This window comes from Ascaphus truei, unplaced genomic scaffold, assembly GCF_040206685.1.
Source record: "Ascaphus truei isolate aAscTru1 unplaced genomic scaffold, aAscTru1.hap1 HAP1_SCAFFOLD_1589, whole genome shotgun sequence".
Lineage (NCBI taxonomy): Eukaryota > Metazoa > Chordata > Amphibia > Anura > Ascaphidae > Ascaphus > Ascaphus truei.
The window spans coordinates 32,239-51,646 of record NW_027454480.1 but is presented as its reverse complement, the minus strand read 5'-3'; the positions used below and the strand labels follow the sequence as shown (position 1 = coordinate 51,646).

General features: G+C 59.1%; 1 protein-coding gene across 1 annotated transcript in view; it reads right to left on the bottom strand.

Moving 5' to 3' along the window:
• The window catches only part of LOC142476421 (uncharacterized), a 59,313-nt gene that overhangs the window by 10,500 nt on the left and 29,405 nt on the right, over positions 1-19,408 (bottom strand). The window contains exon 4 of the mRNA XM_075581797.1: positions 15,910-16,188. Coding sequence (XP_075437912.1) covers positions 15,910-16,188 — 279 coding nt within the window. The remainder of the gene's footprint in view (positions 1-15,909; positions 16,189-19,408) is intronic.

Sequence of the window (19,408 nt, the reverse complement as noted above, 5' to 3'; positions counted from 1 at the left end):
ACACGTCACACAGCGCGCATCACACGTCACGTCACACGTCACATGTCACACAGCGCGCATCACACGTCACGTCACACGTCACACAGCGCGCATCACACGTCACGTCACACGTCACATAGCGTGCATCACACGTCACAGCACACGTCACACAGCGCGCATCACACGTCACGTAACACGTCACACGTCACATAGCGCGCATCACACGTCACGTCACACGTCACAGCACACGTCACAGAGCGCGCATCACACGTCACAGCACACGTCACGTCACACAGCGCGCATCACACGTCACAGCACACGTCACAGAGCGCGCATCACACGTCACAGCACAAGTCACATCACACGTCACAGCGCGCATCACACATCACAGCACACGTCACGTCACACGTCACATAGCGCGCATCACACGTCATGTCACACGTCACACAGCGCGCATCACACGTCACGTCACACGTCACATGTCACACAGCACGCATCACACGTCATGTCACACGTCACACAGCGCGCATCACACGTCACGTCACACGTCACATAGCGTGCATCACACGTCACAGCACACGTCACACAGCGCGCATCACACGTCACGTAACACGTCACACGTCACATAGCGCGCATCACACGTCACGTCACACGTCTCATAGCGCGCATCACACGTCACAGCACACGTCACGTCACACGTCACACAGCGCACATCACACGTCACGTCACACGTCACATAGCGCGCATCACACGTCACGTCACACGTCACACAGCGCGCATCACACGTCACGTCACACGTCACATAGCGCGCATCACACGTCACGTCACACGTCACACAGCGCGCATCACACGTCACAGCACACGTCACGTCACACGTCACACAGCACGCATCACACGTCACATAGCGCGCATTACACGTCACAGCACGCGTCACACAGCGTGCATCAAACAGCGCGCATCAAAGCACACGTCACACAGCGCGCATCACATGTCACAGCACACGTCACGTCACACGTCACACAGCACGCATCACACGTCACATAGCGCGCATCACACGTCACAGCACACGTCACGTCACACGTCACAGCGCGCATCACGCGTCACGTCACACGTCACATAGCGCGCATCACACGTCACGTCACACAGCGCGCATCACACGTCACGTCACACGTCACACGTCACACGTCACATAGCGCGCATCACACTTCACGTCACACGTCACACAGCGCGCATCACACGTCACAGCACACGTTACGTCACACGTCACACAGCACGCATCACACGTCACATAGCGCGCATTACACGTCACAGCACGCGTCACACAGCGCGCATCACACAGCGCGCATCAAAGCACACGTCACACGTCACATAGCGCGCATCACATGTCACAACACACATCACGTCACACGTCACACAGCACGCATCACACGTCACACAGCGCGCATCACACGTCACAGCACACGTCACGTCACACGTCACATAGCGCGCATTGCGCATCAAAGCACACGTCACACGTCACATAGCGCGCATCACATGTCACAGCACACGTCACACATCACACAGCGCGCATCACACGTCACATAGCGCGCATCACACGTCACAGCACGCGTCACACAGCGCGCGTCACACAGCGTGCATCACACAGCGCGCATCACAGCACACGTCACACGTCACACAGCGTGCATCACACGTCACAGCACACGTGACACGTCACATAGCGCACGTCACACAGCACGCATCACACAGCGCGCGTCACACAGCGCGCGTCCCACAGCGCACATCACACAGCGCACATCACACGTCACACAGCGCGCGTCACACAGCGCACATCACACGTCACAGCACACGTCACACAGCGCGCATCACACAGCGCACATCACACAGCGCACATCAGACAGCGCACATCACACAGCGCACATCACACGTCACAGCACACGTCACAGCGCACATCACACAGCGCACATCACACAGCGCGCGTCACACAGCGCGCGTCACACAACGCGCGTCACACAGCGCACATCACACATCACACAGCGCGCATCACACAGCGCACATCACACAGCGCGCGTCACACAGCGCACATCACACAGCGCGCATCACACAGCGCGCATCACACAGCGCGCATCACACAGCGCGCATCACACAGCGCGCATCACACAGCGCGCATCACACAGCGCGCATCACACAGCGCGCATCACACAGCGCGCATCACACAGCGCGCATCACACAGCGCGCATCACACAGCGCGCATCACACAGCGCGCATCACACAGCGCGCATCACACAGCACGCATCACACAGCACGCGTCACACAGCGCGCGTCACACAGCGCGCGTCACACAGCGCGCGTCACACAGCGCGCGTCTCACACGTCACACAGCGCACATCACACAGCGCACGTCACACAGCGCGCGTCACACAGCGCGCGTCACACAGCGCGCGTCACACAGCGCGCGTCACACAGCGCTCGTCACACAGCGCACATCACACAGCGCACATCACACAGCGCACATCACACAGCGCACATCACACAGCGCACATCACACAGCGCACATCACACAGCGCGCTTCACACAGCGCGCGTCACACAGCGCGCATCACACAGCGCGCATCACACAGCACGCATCACACAGCGCGCATCACACAGCGCGCATCACACAGCGCGCATCACACAGCGCGCATCACACAGCGCGCATCACACAGCGCGCATCACACAGCACGCATCACACAGCGCGCATCACACAGCGCGCATCACACAGCGCGCATCACACAGCGCGCATCACACAGTGCGCATCACACAGCGCGCATCACACAGCGCGCATCACACAGCGCGCATCACACAGCGCACATCACACAGCGCGCATCACACAGCGCACATCACACAGCACGCATCACACAGCGCGCATCACACAGCGCGCGTCACACAGCGCGCGTCACACAGCGCGCGTCTCACACGTCACACAGCGCACATCACACAGCGCACGTCACACAGCGCGCGTCACACAGCGCGCGTCACACAGCGCGCGTCACACAGCGCGCGTCACACAGCGCTCGTCACACAGCGCACATCACACAGCGCACATCACACAGCGCACATCACACAGCGCACATCACACAGCGCACATCACACAGCGCACATCACACAGCGCGCTTCACACAGCGCGCGTCACACAGCGCGCATCACACAGCGCGCATCACACAGCGCGCATCACACAGCGCGCGTCACACAGCGTGCGTCACACAGCACACGTCACACAGCGCGCATCACACAGCGCGCATCACACAGCGCGCATCACACAGCGCGCATCACACAGCGCGCATCACACAGCGCGCATCACACAGCGCACATCACACAGCGCACATCACACAGCGCACATCACACGTCACAGCGCACGTCACAGCGCACATCACACAGCGCACGTCACACAGCGCGCGTCACACAGCGCGCGTCACACAGCGCGCGTCACACAGCGCACATCACACATCACACAGCGCGCATCACACAGCGCACATCACACAGCGCACGTCACACAGCGCACGTCACACAGCGCGCGTCACACAGCGCGCGTCACACAGCGCGCGTCACACAGCGCGCGTCACACAGCGCGCGTCACACAGCACGCGTCACACAGCGCGCATCACACAACGCACATCACACAGCGCGCATCACACGTCACAGCACACGTCACACAGCGTGCATCACACGTCACAGCACACGTGACACGTCACATAGCGCACGTCACACAGCGCGCATCACACAGCGCGCGTCACACAGCGCGCGTCACACAGCGCACATCCCACAGCGCACATCACACGTCACACAGCGCGCGTCACACAGCGCACATCACACGTCACAGCACACGTCACAGCGCACATCACACAGCGCGCGTCACACAGCGCGCGTCACACAGCGCACATCGCACGTCACACATCACACAGCGCGCGTCACACAGCGCGCGTCACACAGCGCGCGTCACACAGCGCACGTCACACAGCGCGCGTCACACAGCGCGCGTCACACAGCGCGCGTCACACAGCGCGCATCACACGTCACAGCACACGTCACACAGCGTGCATCACACGTCACAGCACACGTGACACGTCACATAGCGCACGTCACACAGCGCGCATCACACAGCGCGCGTCACACAGCGCACATCACACAGCGCACATCACACGTCACACAGCACGCGTCACACAGCGCACATCACACGTCACAGCACACGTCACACAGCGCGCGTCACACAGCGCGCGTCACACAGCGCGCATCACACAGCGCACATCACACAGCGCGCATCACACAGCGTGCATCACACAGCACACGTCACACAGCGCGCATCACACAGCGCGCGTCACACAGCGCGCGTCACATAGCGCGCGTCACACAGCGCGCGTCACACAGCGCGCGTCACACAGCGCGCGTCACACAGCGCACATCACGCATCACACAGCGCGCATCACACAGCGCACATCACACAGCGCACATCACACAGCGCACATCACACAGCGCACATCACACAGCGCGCGTCACACAGCACAGCGCGCGTCACACAGCGCGCGTCACACAGCGCGCGTCACACAGCGCGCGTCACACAGCGCGCGTCACACAGCGCGCATCACACAGCGCACATCACACAGCGCGCATCACACGTCACAGCACACGTCACACAGCGTGCATCACACGTCACAGCACACGTGACATGTCACATAGCGCACGTCACACAGCGCGCATCACACAGCGCGCGTCACACAGCGCGCGTCACACAGCGCACATCCCACAGCGCACATCACACGTCACACAGCGCGCGTCACACAGCGCACATCACACGTCACAGCACACGTCACAGCGCACATCACACAGCGCGCGTCACACAGCGCGCGTCACACAGCGCACATCGCACGTCAGACATCACACAGCGCGCGTCACACAGCGCGCGTCACACAGCGCGCGTCACACAGCGCGCGTCACACAGCGCGCGTCACACAGCGCGCATCACACGTCACAGCACACGTCACACAGCGTGCATCACACGTCACAGCACACGTGACACGTCACATAGCGCACGTCACACAGCGCGCATCACACAGCGCGCGTCACACAGCGCACATCACACAGCGCACATCACACGTCACAGCACGCGTCACACAGCGCACATCACACGTCACAGCACGCGTCACACAGCGCGCGTCACACAGCGCGCGTCACACAGCGCGCGTCACACAGCGCGCGTCACACAGCGCGCGTCACACAGCGCGCATCACACAGCGCACATCACACAGCGCACGTCACACAGCGCACATCACACAGCGCACATCACACAGCGCACATCACACAGCGCACATTACACAGCGCACATCACACAGCACACATCACACAGCACGTCACACAGCGCGCGTCACACAGCGCGCATCACACTGCGCGCATCACACAGCACGTCACACAGCGCGCGTCACACAGCGCGCGTCACACAGCGCGCGTCACACAGCGCACGTCACACAGCGCACATCACACGTCACACAGCGCGCGTCACACAGCGCGCGTCACACAGCGCGCGTCACACAGCGCGCGTCACACAGCGCGCGTCACACAGCGCGCGTCTAACGTCACACAGCGCACGTCACACAGCGCACGTCACACAGCGCGCGTCACACAGCACACATCACACAGCGCACGTCACACAGCGCACGTCACACAGCGCACGTCACACAGCGCACGTCACACAGCGCGCGTCACATAGCGCGCGTCACACAGCGCGCGTCACACAGCGCGCGTCACACAGCGCACGTCACACAGCGCACATCACACAGCGCACATCACACAGCGCACAGCACACAGCGCACGTCACACAGCGCACATCACACAGCGCGCATCACACAGCGCGCATCACATAGCGCACATCACACAGCGCGCGTCACACAGCGCGCGTCACACAGCGCGCATCACACGTCACACAGCGTGCGTCACACAGCGTGCGTCACACAGCGCGCATCACACGTCACACAGCGCGCGTCACACAGCGCGCGTCACACAGCGCGCGTCACACAGCGCGCGTCACACAGCGCGCATTACACAGCGCGCATCACACGTCACAGCACACATCACACAGCGCGCGTCACACAGCGCGCGTCACACAGCGCGCGTCACACAGCGCGCGTCACACGTCACAGCACACGTGACACGTCACATAGCGCACGTCACACAGCGCGCATCACACAGCGCGCGTCACACAGCGCACATCACACAGCGCACATCACACGTCACAGCACGCGTCACACAGCGCACATCACACGTCACAGCACGCGTCACACAGCGCGCGTCACACAGCGCGCGTCACACAGCGCGCGTCACACAGCGCGCGTCACACAGCGCGCGTCACACAGCGCACGTCACACAGCGCACGTCACACAGCGCACGTCACACAGCGCACATCACACAGCGCACATCACACAGCGCACATCACACAGCGCACATCACACGTCACAGCACGCGTCACACAGCGCACATCACACGTCACAGCACGCGTCACACAGCGCGCGTCACACAGCGCGCGTCACACAGCGCGCGTCACACAGCGCGCGTCACACAGCGCGCGTCACACAGCGCGCGTCTAACGTCACACAGCGCACGTCACACAGCGCACGTCACACAGCGCGCGTCACACAGCACACATCACACAGCGCACGTCACACAGCGCACGTCACACAGCGCACGTCACACAGCGCACGTCACACAGCGCGCGTCACATAGCGCGCGTCACACAGCGCGCGTCACACAGCGCGCGTCACACAGCGCACGTCACACAGCGCACATCACACAGCGCACATCACACAGCGCACAGCACACAGCGCACGTCACACAGCGCGCATCACACAGCGCGCATCACACAGCGCGCATCACATAGCGCACATCACACAGCGCGCGTCACACAGCGCGCGTCACACAGCGCGCATCACACGTCACACAGCGTGCGTCACACAGCGTGCGTCACACAGCGCGCATCACACGTCACACAGCGCGCGTCACACAGCGCGCGTCACACAGCGCGCGTCACACAGCGCGCGTCACACAGCGCGCATTACACAGCGCGCATCACACGTCACAGCACACATCACACAGCGCGCGTCACACAGCACGCGTCACACAGCGCGCGTCACACAGCGCGCGTCACACGTCACAGCACACGTGACACGTCACATAGCGCACGTCACACAGCGCGCATCACACAGCGCGCGTCACACAGCGCACATCACACAGCGCACATCACACGTCACAGCACGCGTCACACAGCGCACATCACACGTCACAGCACGCGTCACACAGCGCGCGTCACACAGCGCGCGTCACACAGCGCGCGTCACACAGCGCGCGTCACACAGCGCGCGTCACACAGCGCGCGTCACACAGCGCACGTCACACAGCGCACGTCACACAGCGCACATCACACAGCGCACATCACACAGCGCACATCACACAGCGCACATCACACGTCACAGCACGCGTCACACAGCGCACATCACACGTCACAGCGCGCGTCACACAGCGCGCGTCACACAGCGCGCGTCACACAGCGCGCGTCACACAGCGCGCGTCACACAGCGCGCGTCACACAGCGCACGTCACACAGCGCGCATCACACAGCGCACATCACACAGCGCACGTCACACAGCGCACATCACACAGCGCACATCACACAGCGCACATCACACAGCGCACATTACACAGCGCACATCACACAGCACACATCACACAGCACGTCACACAGCGCGCGTCACACAGCGCGCATCACACAGCGCGCATCACACTGCGCGCATCACACAGCACGTCACACAGCGCGCGTCACACAGCGCGCGTCACACAGCGCGCGTCACACAGCGCACGTCACACAGCGCACATCACACGTCACACAGCGCGCGTCACACAGCGCGCGTCACACAGCGCGCGTCACACAGCGCGCGTCACACAGCGCGCGTCACACAGCGCGCGTCTAACGTCACACAGCGCACGTCACACAGCGCACGTCACACAGCGCGCGTCACACAGCACACATCACACAGCGCACGTCACACAGCGCACGTCACACAGCGCACGTCACACAGCGCACGTCACACAGCGCGCGTCACATAGCGCGCGTCACACAGCGCGCGTCACACAGCGCGCGTCACACAGCGCACGTCACACAGCGCACATCACACAGCGCACATCACACAGCGCACAGCACACAGCGCACGTCACACAGCGCACATCACACAGCGCGCATCACACAGCGCGCATCACATAGCGCACATCACACAGCGCGCGTCACACAGCGCGCGTCACACAGCGCGCGTCACACAGCGCGCATCACACGTCACACAGCGTGCGTCACACAGCGTGCGTCACACAGCGCGCATCACACGTCACACAGCGCGCGTCACACAGCGCGCGTCACACAGCGCGCGTCACACAGCGCGCGTCACACAGCGCGCATTACACAGCGCGCATCACACGTCACAGCACACATCACACAGCGCGCGTCACACAGCGCGCGTCACACAGCGCGCGTCACACAGCGCGCGTCACACAGCGCGCGTCACACAGATCACACAGCGCGCGTCACACAGCGCACATCACACAGCGCACATCACACAGCGCACATCACACAGCACACATCACACAGCGCACATTACACAGCGCACATCACAGCACACATCACACAGCACGTCACACAGCGCGCGTCACACAGCGCGCATCACACAGCGCGCATCACACAGCGCGCATCACACTGCGCGCATCACACAGCACGTCACACAGCGCGCGTCACACAGCGCGCACGTCACACAGCGCACATCACACGTCACACAGCGCACGTCACACAGCGCACGTCACACAGCGCACATCACACGTCACACAGCACACGTCACACAGCGCGCGTCACACAGCGCGCGTCACACAGCGCGCGTCACACAGCGCGCGTCACACAGCGTGCGTCTAACGTCACACAGCGCACGTCACACAGCGCACGTCACACAGCGCGCGTCACACAGCACACGTCACACAGCACACAGCGAACATCACACAGCGCACATCACACAGCGCGCATCACACAGCGCGCATCACATAGCGCACATCACACAGCGCGCGTCACACAGCGCGCATCACACGTCACACAGCGTGCGTCACACAGCGTGCGTCACACAGCGCGCATCACACGTCACACAGCGCGCGTCACACAGCGCGCGTCACACAGCGCGCGTCACACAGCGCGCGTCACACAGCGCGCATCACACAGCGCACATCACACGTCTCACAGCGCACGTCACACAGCGCGCGTCACACGTCACACAGCGCGCGTCACACAGCGCGCGTCACACAGCGCGCATCACACAGCGCGCATCACAGCACACGTCACACGTCACACAGCGCGCATCACACGTCAAAGCACACGTCACACATCACATAGCGCACGTCACACAGCGCACGTCACACAGCGCGCGTCACACAGCACGCATCACACGTCACACAGTGCGCAGGAACGTTCGCTAAACACTACGCTGCTGTTACACACACACGCTAAACAGCAGGCGGGGCTACATGTTATTTTACAGTGCTGTTACACACACACACACACGTGATAGTGGTGATAGTTATTGTGATGATAGTAATTGTGATGATAGTGATAGAGATGATAGTGATAGTGGTGATAGTGGTGATAGTGATAGTGGTGATAGTGATAGTGGTGATAGTGATAGTGGTGATAGTGATGATAGTGATAGTGGTGATAGTGATGGTGATGATAGTGGTGATGGTGATGATAGTGATAGTGGTGAGAGTGATAGTGGTGATAGTGATGGTGATGATAGTGGTGATGGTGATAGTGGTGATAGTGATAGTAGTGATAGTGGTGATAGTGATAGTGGTGATAGTGATAGTGATGATAGTGATAGTGGTGATAGTGGTGATAGTGGTGATAGTGGTGATAGTGATAGTGATGATAGTGGTGATAGTGATAGTGGTAATAGTGATAATAGTGATAGTGGTGATAGTGGTGATAGTGGTGATAGTGGTGATAGAGATAGTGGTGATAGTGATAGTGGTGATAGCGACAATTTCACTCTTTAATACCCAATCATTGTATTTGTCCGTTTCTTTCATTTAAGAATGAAGTACTGTGAGTAAAATGTGCGTTACTCTCTGTAATATGGAGAATGGTTCTCGGCGTGAGGAACGAGGCCTGACACGGTGTTTTGCCTGGCACGGGGTACGTGGGCCGAGGTTTCACAAAGTCCCGGTAAATCTTTAAGGCGTTCCAGGAACTTACAATGCATTTATAGGATTTATAAACACTGATCTCGCTCATCCCTCCGGGGTGGATTCACTACAGTCTGTAGTGGGATATTGCACCCGCGCGGGCAGTAACCGCTGTGTTACCGGGTGTACGTCTGTAGTGGGATATTGCACCCGCGCGGGCAGTAACCGCTGTGTTACCGGGTGTACGTCTGTAGTGGGATATTGCACCCGCGCGGGCAGTAACCGCTGTGTTACCGGGTGTACGTCTGTAGTGGGATACTGCACCCGCGCGGGCAGTAACCGCTGTGTTACCGGGTGTACGTCTGTAGTGGGATATTGCACCCGCGCGGGCAGTAACCGCTGTGTTACCGGGTGTACGTCTGTAGTGGGATATTGCACCCGCGCAGGCAGTAACCGCTGTGTTACCGGGTGTACGTCTGCAGTGGGATATTGCACCCGCGCGGGCAGTAACCGCTGTGTTACCGGGTGTTCGTCTGTAGTGGGATATTGCACCCGCGCGGGCAGTAACCGCTGTGTTACCGGGTGTACGTCTGTAGTGGGATATTGCACCCGCGCGGGCAGTAACCGCTGTGTTACCGGGTGTACGTCTGTAGTGGGATATTGCACCCGCGCGGGCAGTAACCGCTGTGTTACCGGGTGTTCGTCTGTAGTGGGATATTGCACCCGCGCGGGCAGTAACCGCTGTGTTACCGGGTGTACGTCTGTAGTGGGATATTGCACCCGCGCGGGCAGTAACCGCTGTGTTACCGGGTGTACGTCTGTAGTGGGATATTGCACCCGCGCGGGCAGTAACCGCTGTGTTACCGGGTGTACGTCTGTAGTGGGATATTGCACCCGCGCGGGCAGTAACCGCTGTGTTACCGGGTGTACGTCTGTAGTGGGATATTGCACCCGCGCGGGCAGTAACCGCTGTGTTACCGGGTGTACGTCTGTAGTGGGATATTGCACCCGCGCGGGCAGTAACCGCTGTGTTACCGGGTGTACGTCTGTAGTGGGATATTGCACCCGCGCGGGCAGTAACCGCTGTGTTACCGGGTGTACGTCTGTAGTGGGATATTGCACCCGCGCGGGCAGTAACCGCTGTGTTACCGGGTGTACGTCTGTAGTGGGATATTGCACCCGCGCGGGCAGTAACCGCTGTGTTACCGGGTGTACGTCTGCAGTGGGATATTGCACCCGCGCGGGCAGTAACCGCTGTGTTACCGGGTGTACGTCTGTAGTGGGATATTGCACCCGCGCGGGCAGTAACCGCTGTGTTACCGGGTGTACGTCTGTAGTGGGATATTGCACCCGCGCGGGCAGTAACCGCTGTGTTACCGGGTGTACGTCTGTAGTGGGATATTGCACCCGCGCGGGCAGTAACCGCTGTGTTACCGGGTGTACGTCTGTAGTGGGATATTGCACCCGCGCGGGCAGTAACCGCTGTGTTACCGGGTGTACGTCTGTAGTGGGATATTGCACCCGCGCGGGCAGTAACCGCTGTGTTACCGGGTGTACGTCTGTAGTGGGATATTGCACCCGCGCGGGCAGTAACCGCTGTGTTACCGGGTGTACGTCTGTAGTGGGATATTGCACCCGCGCGGGCAGTAACCGCTGTGTTACCGGGTGTACGTCTGTAGTGGGATACTGCACCCGCGCGGGCAGTAACCGCTGTGTTACCGGGTGTACGTCTGTAGTGGGATATTGCACCCGCGCGGGCAGTAACCGCTGTGTTACCGGGTGTACGTCTGCAGTGGGATATTGCACCCGCGCGGGCAGTAACCGCTGTGTTACCGGGTGTACGTCTGTAGTGGGATATTGCACCCGCGCGGGCAGTAACCGCTGTGTTACCGGGTGTACGTCTGTAGTGGGATATTGCACCTGCGCGGGCAGTAACCGCTGTGTTACCGGGTGTACGTCTGTAGTGGGATATTGCACCCGCGCGGGCAGTAACCGCTGTGTTACCGGGTGTACGTCTGTAGTGGGATATCGCACCCGCGCGGGCAGTAACCGCTGTGTTACTGGGTGTACGTCTGTAGTGGGATATTGCACCCGCGCGGGCAGTAACCGCTGTGTTACCGGGTGTACGTCTGTAGTGGGATATTGCACCCGCGCGGGCAGTAACCGCTGTGTTACCGGGTGTACGTCTGTAGTGGGATATTGCACCCGCGCGGGCAGTAACCGCTGTGTTACCGGGTGTACGTCTGTAGTGGGATATTGCACCCGCGCGGGCAGTAACCGCTGTGTTACCGGGTGTACGTCTGTAGTGGGATATTGCACCCGCGCGGGCAGTAACCGCTGTGTTACCGGGTGTACGTCTGTAGTGGGATATTGCACCCGCGCGGGCAGTAACCGCTGTGTTACCGGGTGTACGTCTGTAGTGGGATATTGCACCCGCGCGGGCAGTAACCGCTGTGTTACCGGGTGTACGTCTGTAGTGGGATATTGCACCCGCGCGGGCAGTAACCGCTGTGTTACCGGGTGTATGTCTGTAGTGGGATATTGCACCCGCGCGGGCAGTAACCGCTGTGTTACCGGGTGTACGTCTGTAGTGGGATATTGCACCCGCGCGGGCAGTAACCGCTGTGTTACCGGGTGTACGTCTGTAGTGGGATATTGCACCCGCGCGGGCAGTAACCGCTGTGTTACCGGGTGTACGTCTGTAGTGGGATATTGCACCCGCGCGGGCAGTAACCGCTGTGTTACCGGGTGTACGTCTGTAGTGGGATATTGCACCCGCGCGGGCAGTAACCGCTGTGTTACCGGGTGTACGTCTGTAGTGGGATATTGCACCCGCGCGGGCAGTAACCGCTGTGTTACCGGGTGTTCGTCTGTAGTGGGATATTGCACCCGCGCGGGCAGTAACCGCTGTGTTACCGGGTGTACGTCTGTAGTGGGATATTGCACCCGCGCGGGCAGTAACCGCTGTGTTACCGGGTGTACGTCTGTAGTGGGATATTGCACCCGCGCGGGCAGTAACCGCTGTGTTACCGGGTGTACGTCTGTAGTGGGATATTGCACCCGCGCGGGCAGTAACCGCTGTGTTACTGGGTGTACGTCTGTAGTGGGATATTGCACCCGCGCGGGCAGTAACCGCTGTGTTACCGGGTGTACGTCTGTAGTGGGATATTGCACCCGCGCGGGCAGTAACCGCTGTGTTACCGGGTGTACGTCTGTAGTGGGATATTGCACCCGCGCGGGCAGTAACCGCTGTGTTACCGGGTGTATGTCTGTAGTGGGATATTGCACCCGCGCGGGCAGTAACCGCTGTGTTACCGGGTGTACGTCTGTAGTGGGATATTGCACCCGCGCGGGCAGTAACCGCTGTGTTACCGGGTGTACGTCTGTAGTGGGATATTGCACCCGCGCGGGCAGTAACCGCTGTGTTACCGGGTGTACGTCTGTAGTGGGATATTGCACCCGCGCGGGCAGTAACCGCTGTGTTACCGGGTGTTCGTCTGTAGTGGGATATTGCACCCGCGCGGGCAGTAACCGCTGTGTTACCGGGTGTACGTCTGTAGTGGGATATTGCACCCGCGCGGGCAGTAACCGCTGTGTTACCGGGTGTTCGTCTGTAGTGGGATATTGCACCCGCGCGGGCAGTAACCGCTGTGTTACCGGGTGTACGTCTGTAGTGGGATATTGCACCCGCGCGGGCAGTAACCGCTGTGTTACCGGGTGTACGTCTGTAGTGGGATATTGCACCCGCGCGGGCAGTAACCGCTGTGTTACCGGGTGTTCGTCTGTAGTGGGATATTGCACCCGCGCGGGCAGTAACCGCTGTGTTACCGGGTGTACGTCTGTAGTGGGATATTGCACCCGCGCGGGCAGTAACCGCTGTGTTACCGGGTGTTCGTCTGTAGTGGGATATTGCACCCGCGCGGGCAGTAACCTCTGTGTTACCGGGTGTACGTCTGTAGTGGGATATTGCACCCGCGCGGGCAGTAACCGCTGTGTTACCGGGTGTATGTCTGTAGTGGGATATTGCACCCGCGCGGGCAGTAACCGCTGTGTTACCGGGTGTACGTCTGTAGTGGGATATTGCACCCGCGCGGGCAGTAACCGCTGTGTAACCGGGTGTACGTCTGTAGTGGGATATTGCACCCGCGCGGGCAGTAACCGCTGTGTTACCGGGTGTACGTCTGTAGTGGGATATTGCACCCGCGCGGGCAGTAACCGCTGTGTTACCGGGTGTACGTCTGTAGTGGGATATTGCACCCGCGCGGGCAGTAACCGCTGTGTTACCGGGTGTACGTCTGTAGTGGGATATTGCACCCGCGCGGGCAGTAACCGCTGTGTTACCGGGTGTACGTCTGTAGTGGGATATTGCACCCGCGCGGGCAGTAACCGCTGTGTTACCGGGTGTACGTCTGTAGTGGGATATTGCACCCGCGCGGGCAGTAACCGCTGTGTTACCGGGTGTACGTCTGTAGTGGGATACTGCACCCGCGCGGGCAGTAACCGCTGTGTTACCGGGTGTACGTCTGTAGTGGGATATTGCACCCGCGCGGGCAGTAACCGCTGTGTTACCGGGTGTACGTCTGTAGTGGGATATTGCACCCGCGCGGGCAGTAACCGCTGTGTTACCGGGTGTACGTCTGTAGTGGGATACTGCACCCGCGCGGGCAGTAACCGCTGTGTTACCGGGTGTACGTCTGTAGTGGGATACTGCACCCGCGCGGGCAGTAACCGCTGTGTTACCGGGTGTACGTCTGTAGTGGGATATTGCACCCGCGCGGGCAGTAACCGCTGTGTTACCGGGTGTACGTCTGTAGTGGGATACTGCACCCGCGCGGGCAGTAACCGCTGTGTTACCGGGTGTACGTCTGTAGTGGGATATTGCACCCACGCGGGCAGTAACCGCTGTGTTACCGGTTGTACGAACCCACATCGGAGCTTCACTAATCACCCAGAAGAGCCGACCCCCGCCCCCCGCCCCCCATCCCCCGTCTCCCGTCCCCCGCCCCCCGCCCCCTGTCGCCGTCCCCGCCTCCCGCCCCCTGTCCCCGTCCCCGCCCCCCGCCCCCCGTCCCCCGTACCCCGCTCCCCATCCCCCGCCCCCCGCCTCCCGCCCCCTGTCCCCGTCCCCGCCTCCCGCCCCCCGCCCCCCGCCCCCCACCCCTGTCCCCCGCCCCCCGTCCCCCGCACCCTGCCCCCCGTCCCCCGCCCCCCGTCCCCCGCTCCCCATCCCCCGCCCCCCGCCTCCCGCCCCCTGTCCCCGTCCCTGCCTCCCGCCCCCCGCCCCCCGCTCCCCGTCCCCCGTCCCCCACCCCTGTCCCCCGCCCCCCGTCCCCCGCTCCCCGTCCCCCGCCTCCCGCCCCCCGCCCCCCGCTCCCCGCCCCCCGTCCCCCGCCCCCCACCCCCGTCCCCCGCCCCCCGTCCCCCGCTCCCCGTCCCCCGCCCCCCGTCCCCCGCCCCCGTACATTTCAGTGTGATCGGATAATTGTAACTCACACTGACCCTCTAACACAAGGGCGGCCACCTACAGTCCTCAAGGGCCACCAACAGGTCAGGTTTTCAGGATATCCCTGCGTCAGCACAGCTGGCTCAGTCTTAGACCTCCCCAGCTATGCTGAAGCAGGGACATCCTGGAAACGTGCCCTGTTGGAGACCCTTGAGGACTGCAGTTGGCCGCCCTTGGCACACACACTCAGGACCCCGTCACCTCTGCGCAGTCGGACCCGTATGTCAGCCAGTCGGTCGGGGTCGCGGTTGTTGAAGTCCGCCCAGCGGTGGAGGAGCTGGCGCGGGGTGCGCAGGCAGCCGGACATGGGTTCCAGGCGGCGGGAGATCTCCAGGAGGGTGGCTCGGCGCTGGCGCAGGGAGATCTCGCCCGTCCTCTGCCGCTCGTCCGGCAGGAAACGGTCCATCAGGGCCACGAAGCTCTCCAGCTCCGCGCGGGAGAAGTTGGGCGAGCGCCGGCTGCAACGCCTGCGCACGTGGCCTGGAACAGAGAGGGGTCTTCAGACAAGGCCGCCCCCCGGGGTGCCACCTCACTTTAATGTCCTAATAATGGGGCTTCCAGAGGAAGATTTAGAAAACAAACCTCCCCAAACGGGTCGCTGCGGGAGATACGTTTCCCTGCTGGTACCTTCGGCTAAAGTGACAATTTCTAGTACTTTTGTCCCGCTAAATGCGACATTATAACTGGCCCAGCACCGGCGCTGCGTAAAAAAACGTTGGTCCGTCATACATCTGCATAGCGTTGTACTTACTCCATCAACATGGAACTGGGAAATCCCACCCCCCCAAAAAATGGCCCCTCGTTATCTTCTCACTTTCCTGGAGACCCGAGGTGCCCAACTTCAGTCCTCAAGCGCCACCAACAGGCCAAGTATTGAGGACGTCCCTGCTTCAGCACAGGTGGCTCAATCAGAATGACGGAACCAATGACTGACCCAACTGTGCTGAAGCCAGGATACCCTTTGTTCCGGAGCTGTTGGGGGGGTTCTCGAGGACCCCCGGGAACCACTGCAGTAGAGTATTAGAGAGGTCCTTTTATATAGCATTGAGTACACTATTGACACATTACTACAGAAATGGTCACATCAATAAGCGTGTGTGTGTGTGTATGTGTGTGTGTGTATGTGTGTATATGTGTGTGTGTATATATGTGTGTGTGTACTGTATGTACTGTATATATCCATGTACTGTACAGAGGCGAGAAAATGTTTGTGAATCACTTAGGATTTTCACATAATTCAAACCTAAAATGTTATTAGATATTAATCTTAGCCCTAATAATAGATGCAGATAACCCCATCAAACAAATGACACAAAACATGACTTTTTCAGCATTTATTTACCCACAAATGATTAAACATTAAATATTCGTGTGTGAGAAAGTATGTAACTATGTAACACGTGTGAGAAAGTATGTAACTATGTAACACGTGTGAGAAAGTATGTAACTATGTAACACGTGTGTGAGAAAGTATGTAACTATGTAACACGTGTGTGAGAAAGTATGTAACTATGTAACACGTGTGTGAGAAAGTATGTAACTATGTAACACGTGTGTGAGAAAGTATGTACCTATGTAACACGTGTGTGAGAAAGTATGTAACTATGTAACACGTGTGTGAGAAAGTATGTAACTATGTAACACGTGTGTGAGAAAGTATGTAACTATGTAACACGTGTGTGAGAAAGTATGTAACTATATAACACGTGTGAGAAAGTATGTAACTATGTAACACATGTGTGAGAAAGTATGTAACTATGTAACACGTGTGTGAGAAAGTATGTAACTATGTAACACGTGTGAGAAAGTATGTAACTATGTAACACGTGTGTGAGAAAGTATGTAACTATGTAACACGTGTGAGAAAGTATGTAACTATGTAACACGTGTGTGAGAAAGTATGTAACTATGTAACACGTGTGTGAGAAAGTATGTAACTATATAACACGTGTGAGAAAGTATGAAACTATGTAACACGTGTGAGAAAGTATGTAACACATGTGAGAAAGTATGTGACCCGTTAGATTCAGTACCTGGTGGCGCCCCCCTTGAGCAGCAATGACTACGCGTTTCCTGTAACTGCCGGTCAGTCTCACATCGGGTCTGAGGAGTTTTGGCCCATTCCTCCTTACAGAACTGCTTCAGCTCAATGACATTTGAGGGCTTCTTTGCATGGACAGCTCGCTTCAGGTCCTGCCACAACATTTCCATGGGGTTTAGGTCCGGAATTTGACGAGGCCATTCTAACACGCGGAATCTCTTCTTCTGCCTCCGTTCTTTTGTAGATCTGCTTGTATGTTTAGGATCAGTGTCCTGCTGCATCACCCACTTCAGCTCACGGACGGATGTCCTGACATTCTCCTCTAAAATCTTGATACAATGCAGAATTCCTGGTTGTGTCAATGATGGCAAGAAAGCCGTTCATGTCCTGAGGCAGCAAAGCAGCCCTGAACCATCACACTCCCACCCCCATGCTTGACAGTTTGGATGATGTTCTTCTGTTCGAGCCCAGCTTTGGTTTTCACCAAACATAACGTTTCTCATTGAGGCCCAAAAGTTCTACCTTTGATTCTTCTGTCCAGAGAACATTGTTCCAGAAGTCTTTTGGATCATTTATGGTCTCTTTGGCAAACTTCATCCGGGCAGCAATGTTTTTTTTAGAGAGCAGTAATTTCCTCCTGGCCGTCCTTCCATGAACACCGTTCTTGTTCAGTGTTTTTCTGATAATTGAGTCATGAACACTCACATTAGCCAAGGCGAGAGTGGCCGGCAGGTCCTCTTTCCCTGACATTCCTATCACTTGTAGTATATAGAAGAGAATGGTGCTCTCTAAGGCTGGGGCCATAGATGGGTGAGGAGTTCCGAGCCGCGCTGACGCTGAGGCTCGCCTGCTGAAATCTGCGCAATTCCATGCACATACAGGCGAGCCAGCGTGCACGAAGGGAGCCGGGGGGGAGGTGGTTGGAGGCGGGGCAGTGACGTCGCTGGGCCAATCACCCGTGATGCACTGACGTCAACGTCACGGCGCCGACATCACGGCGCCGTGACGTTGACGCAGCTTCGCGCTGATTGGATGTTTTCTGCCGACAGCGCGCTGAAAAACAGCTTGGCGCTCGGCTGAAACCTCCAGCGCCTCAGCACGCCTGCGGACGCTCGCGTGAGCCCCCTCTCAAGGCATCCTCATTGAGGATGCAGGGGCTCAGCGCTGACCGTCCGCACGGCTCAGCGCGGCCTGTCCTTCTATGGACTCGGCCTAAGCCCAGTGAGTTCCTACCACAGCTACAGAAATGACCTGCGTAGTCAGAACAAGAGGTGTTCCAGACATGAAAAATGCAGAGAACATTGTTCCAGAAGTCTTTTGGATCATTTATGGTCTCTTTGGCAAACTTCAGCCGGGCAGCAATGTTTTTTTTAGAGATCAGTAATTTCCTCCTGGCCGTCCTTCCATGAACACCGTTCTTGTTCAGTGTTTTTCTGATAATTGAGTCATGAACACTCACATTAGCCGAGGCGAGAGTGGCCGGCAGGTCCTCTTTCCCTGACATTTCTATCACTTGTAGTATATACAAGAGAATGGTGCTCTCTAAGGCCGGGGCCATAGAGGGGTGAGGAGTTCCGAGCCGCGCTGACGCTCGCCTGCTGAAATCTGCGCGATTCCATGCACATACAGGTGAGCCAGCGTGCACGAAGGGAGCCGGGG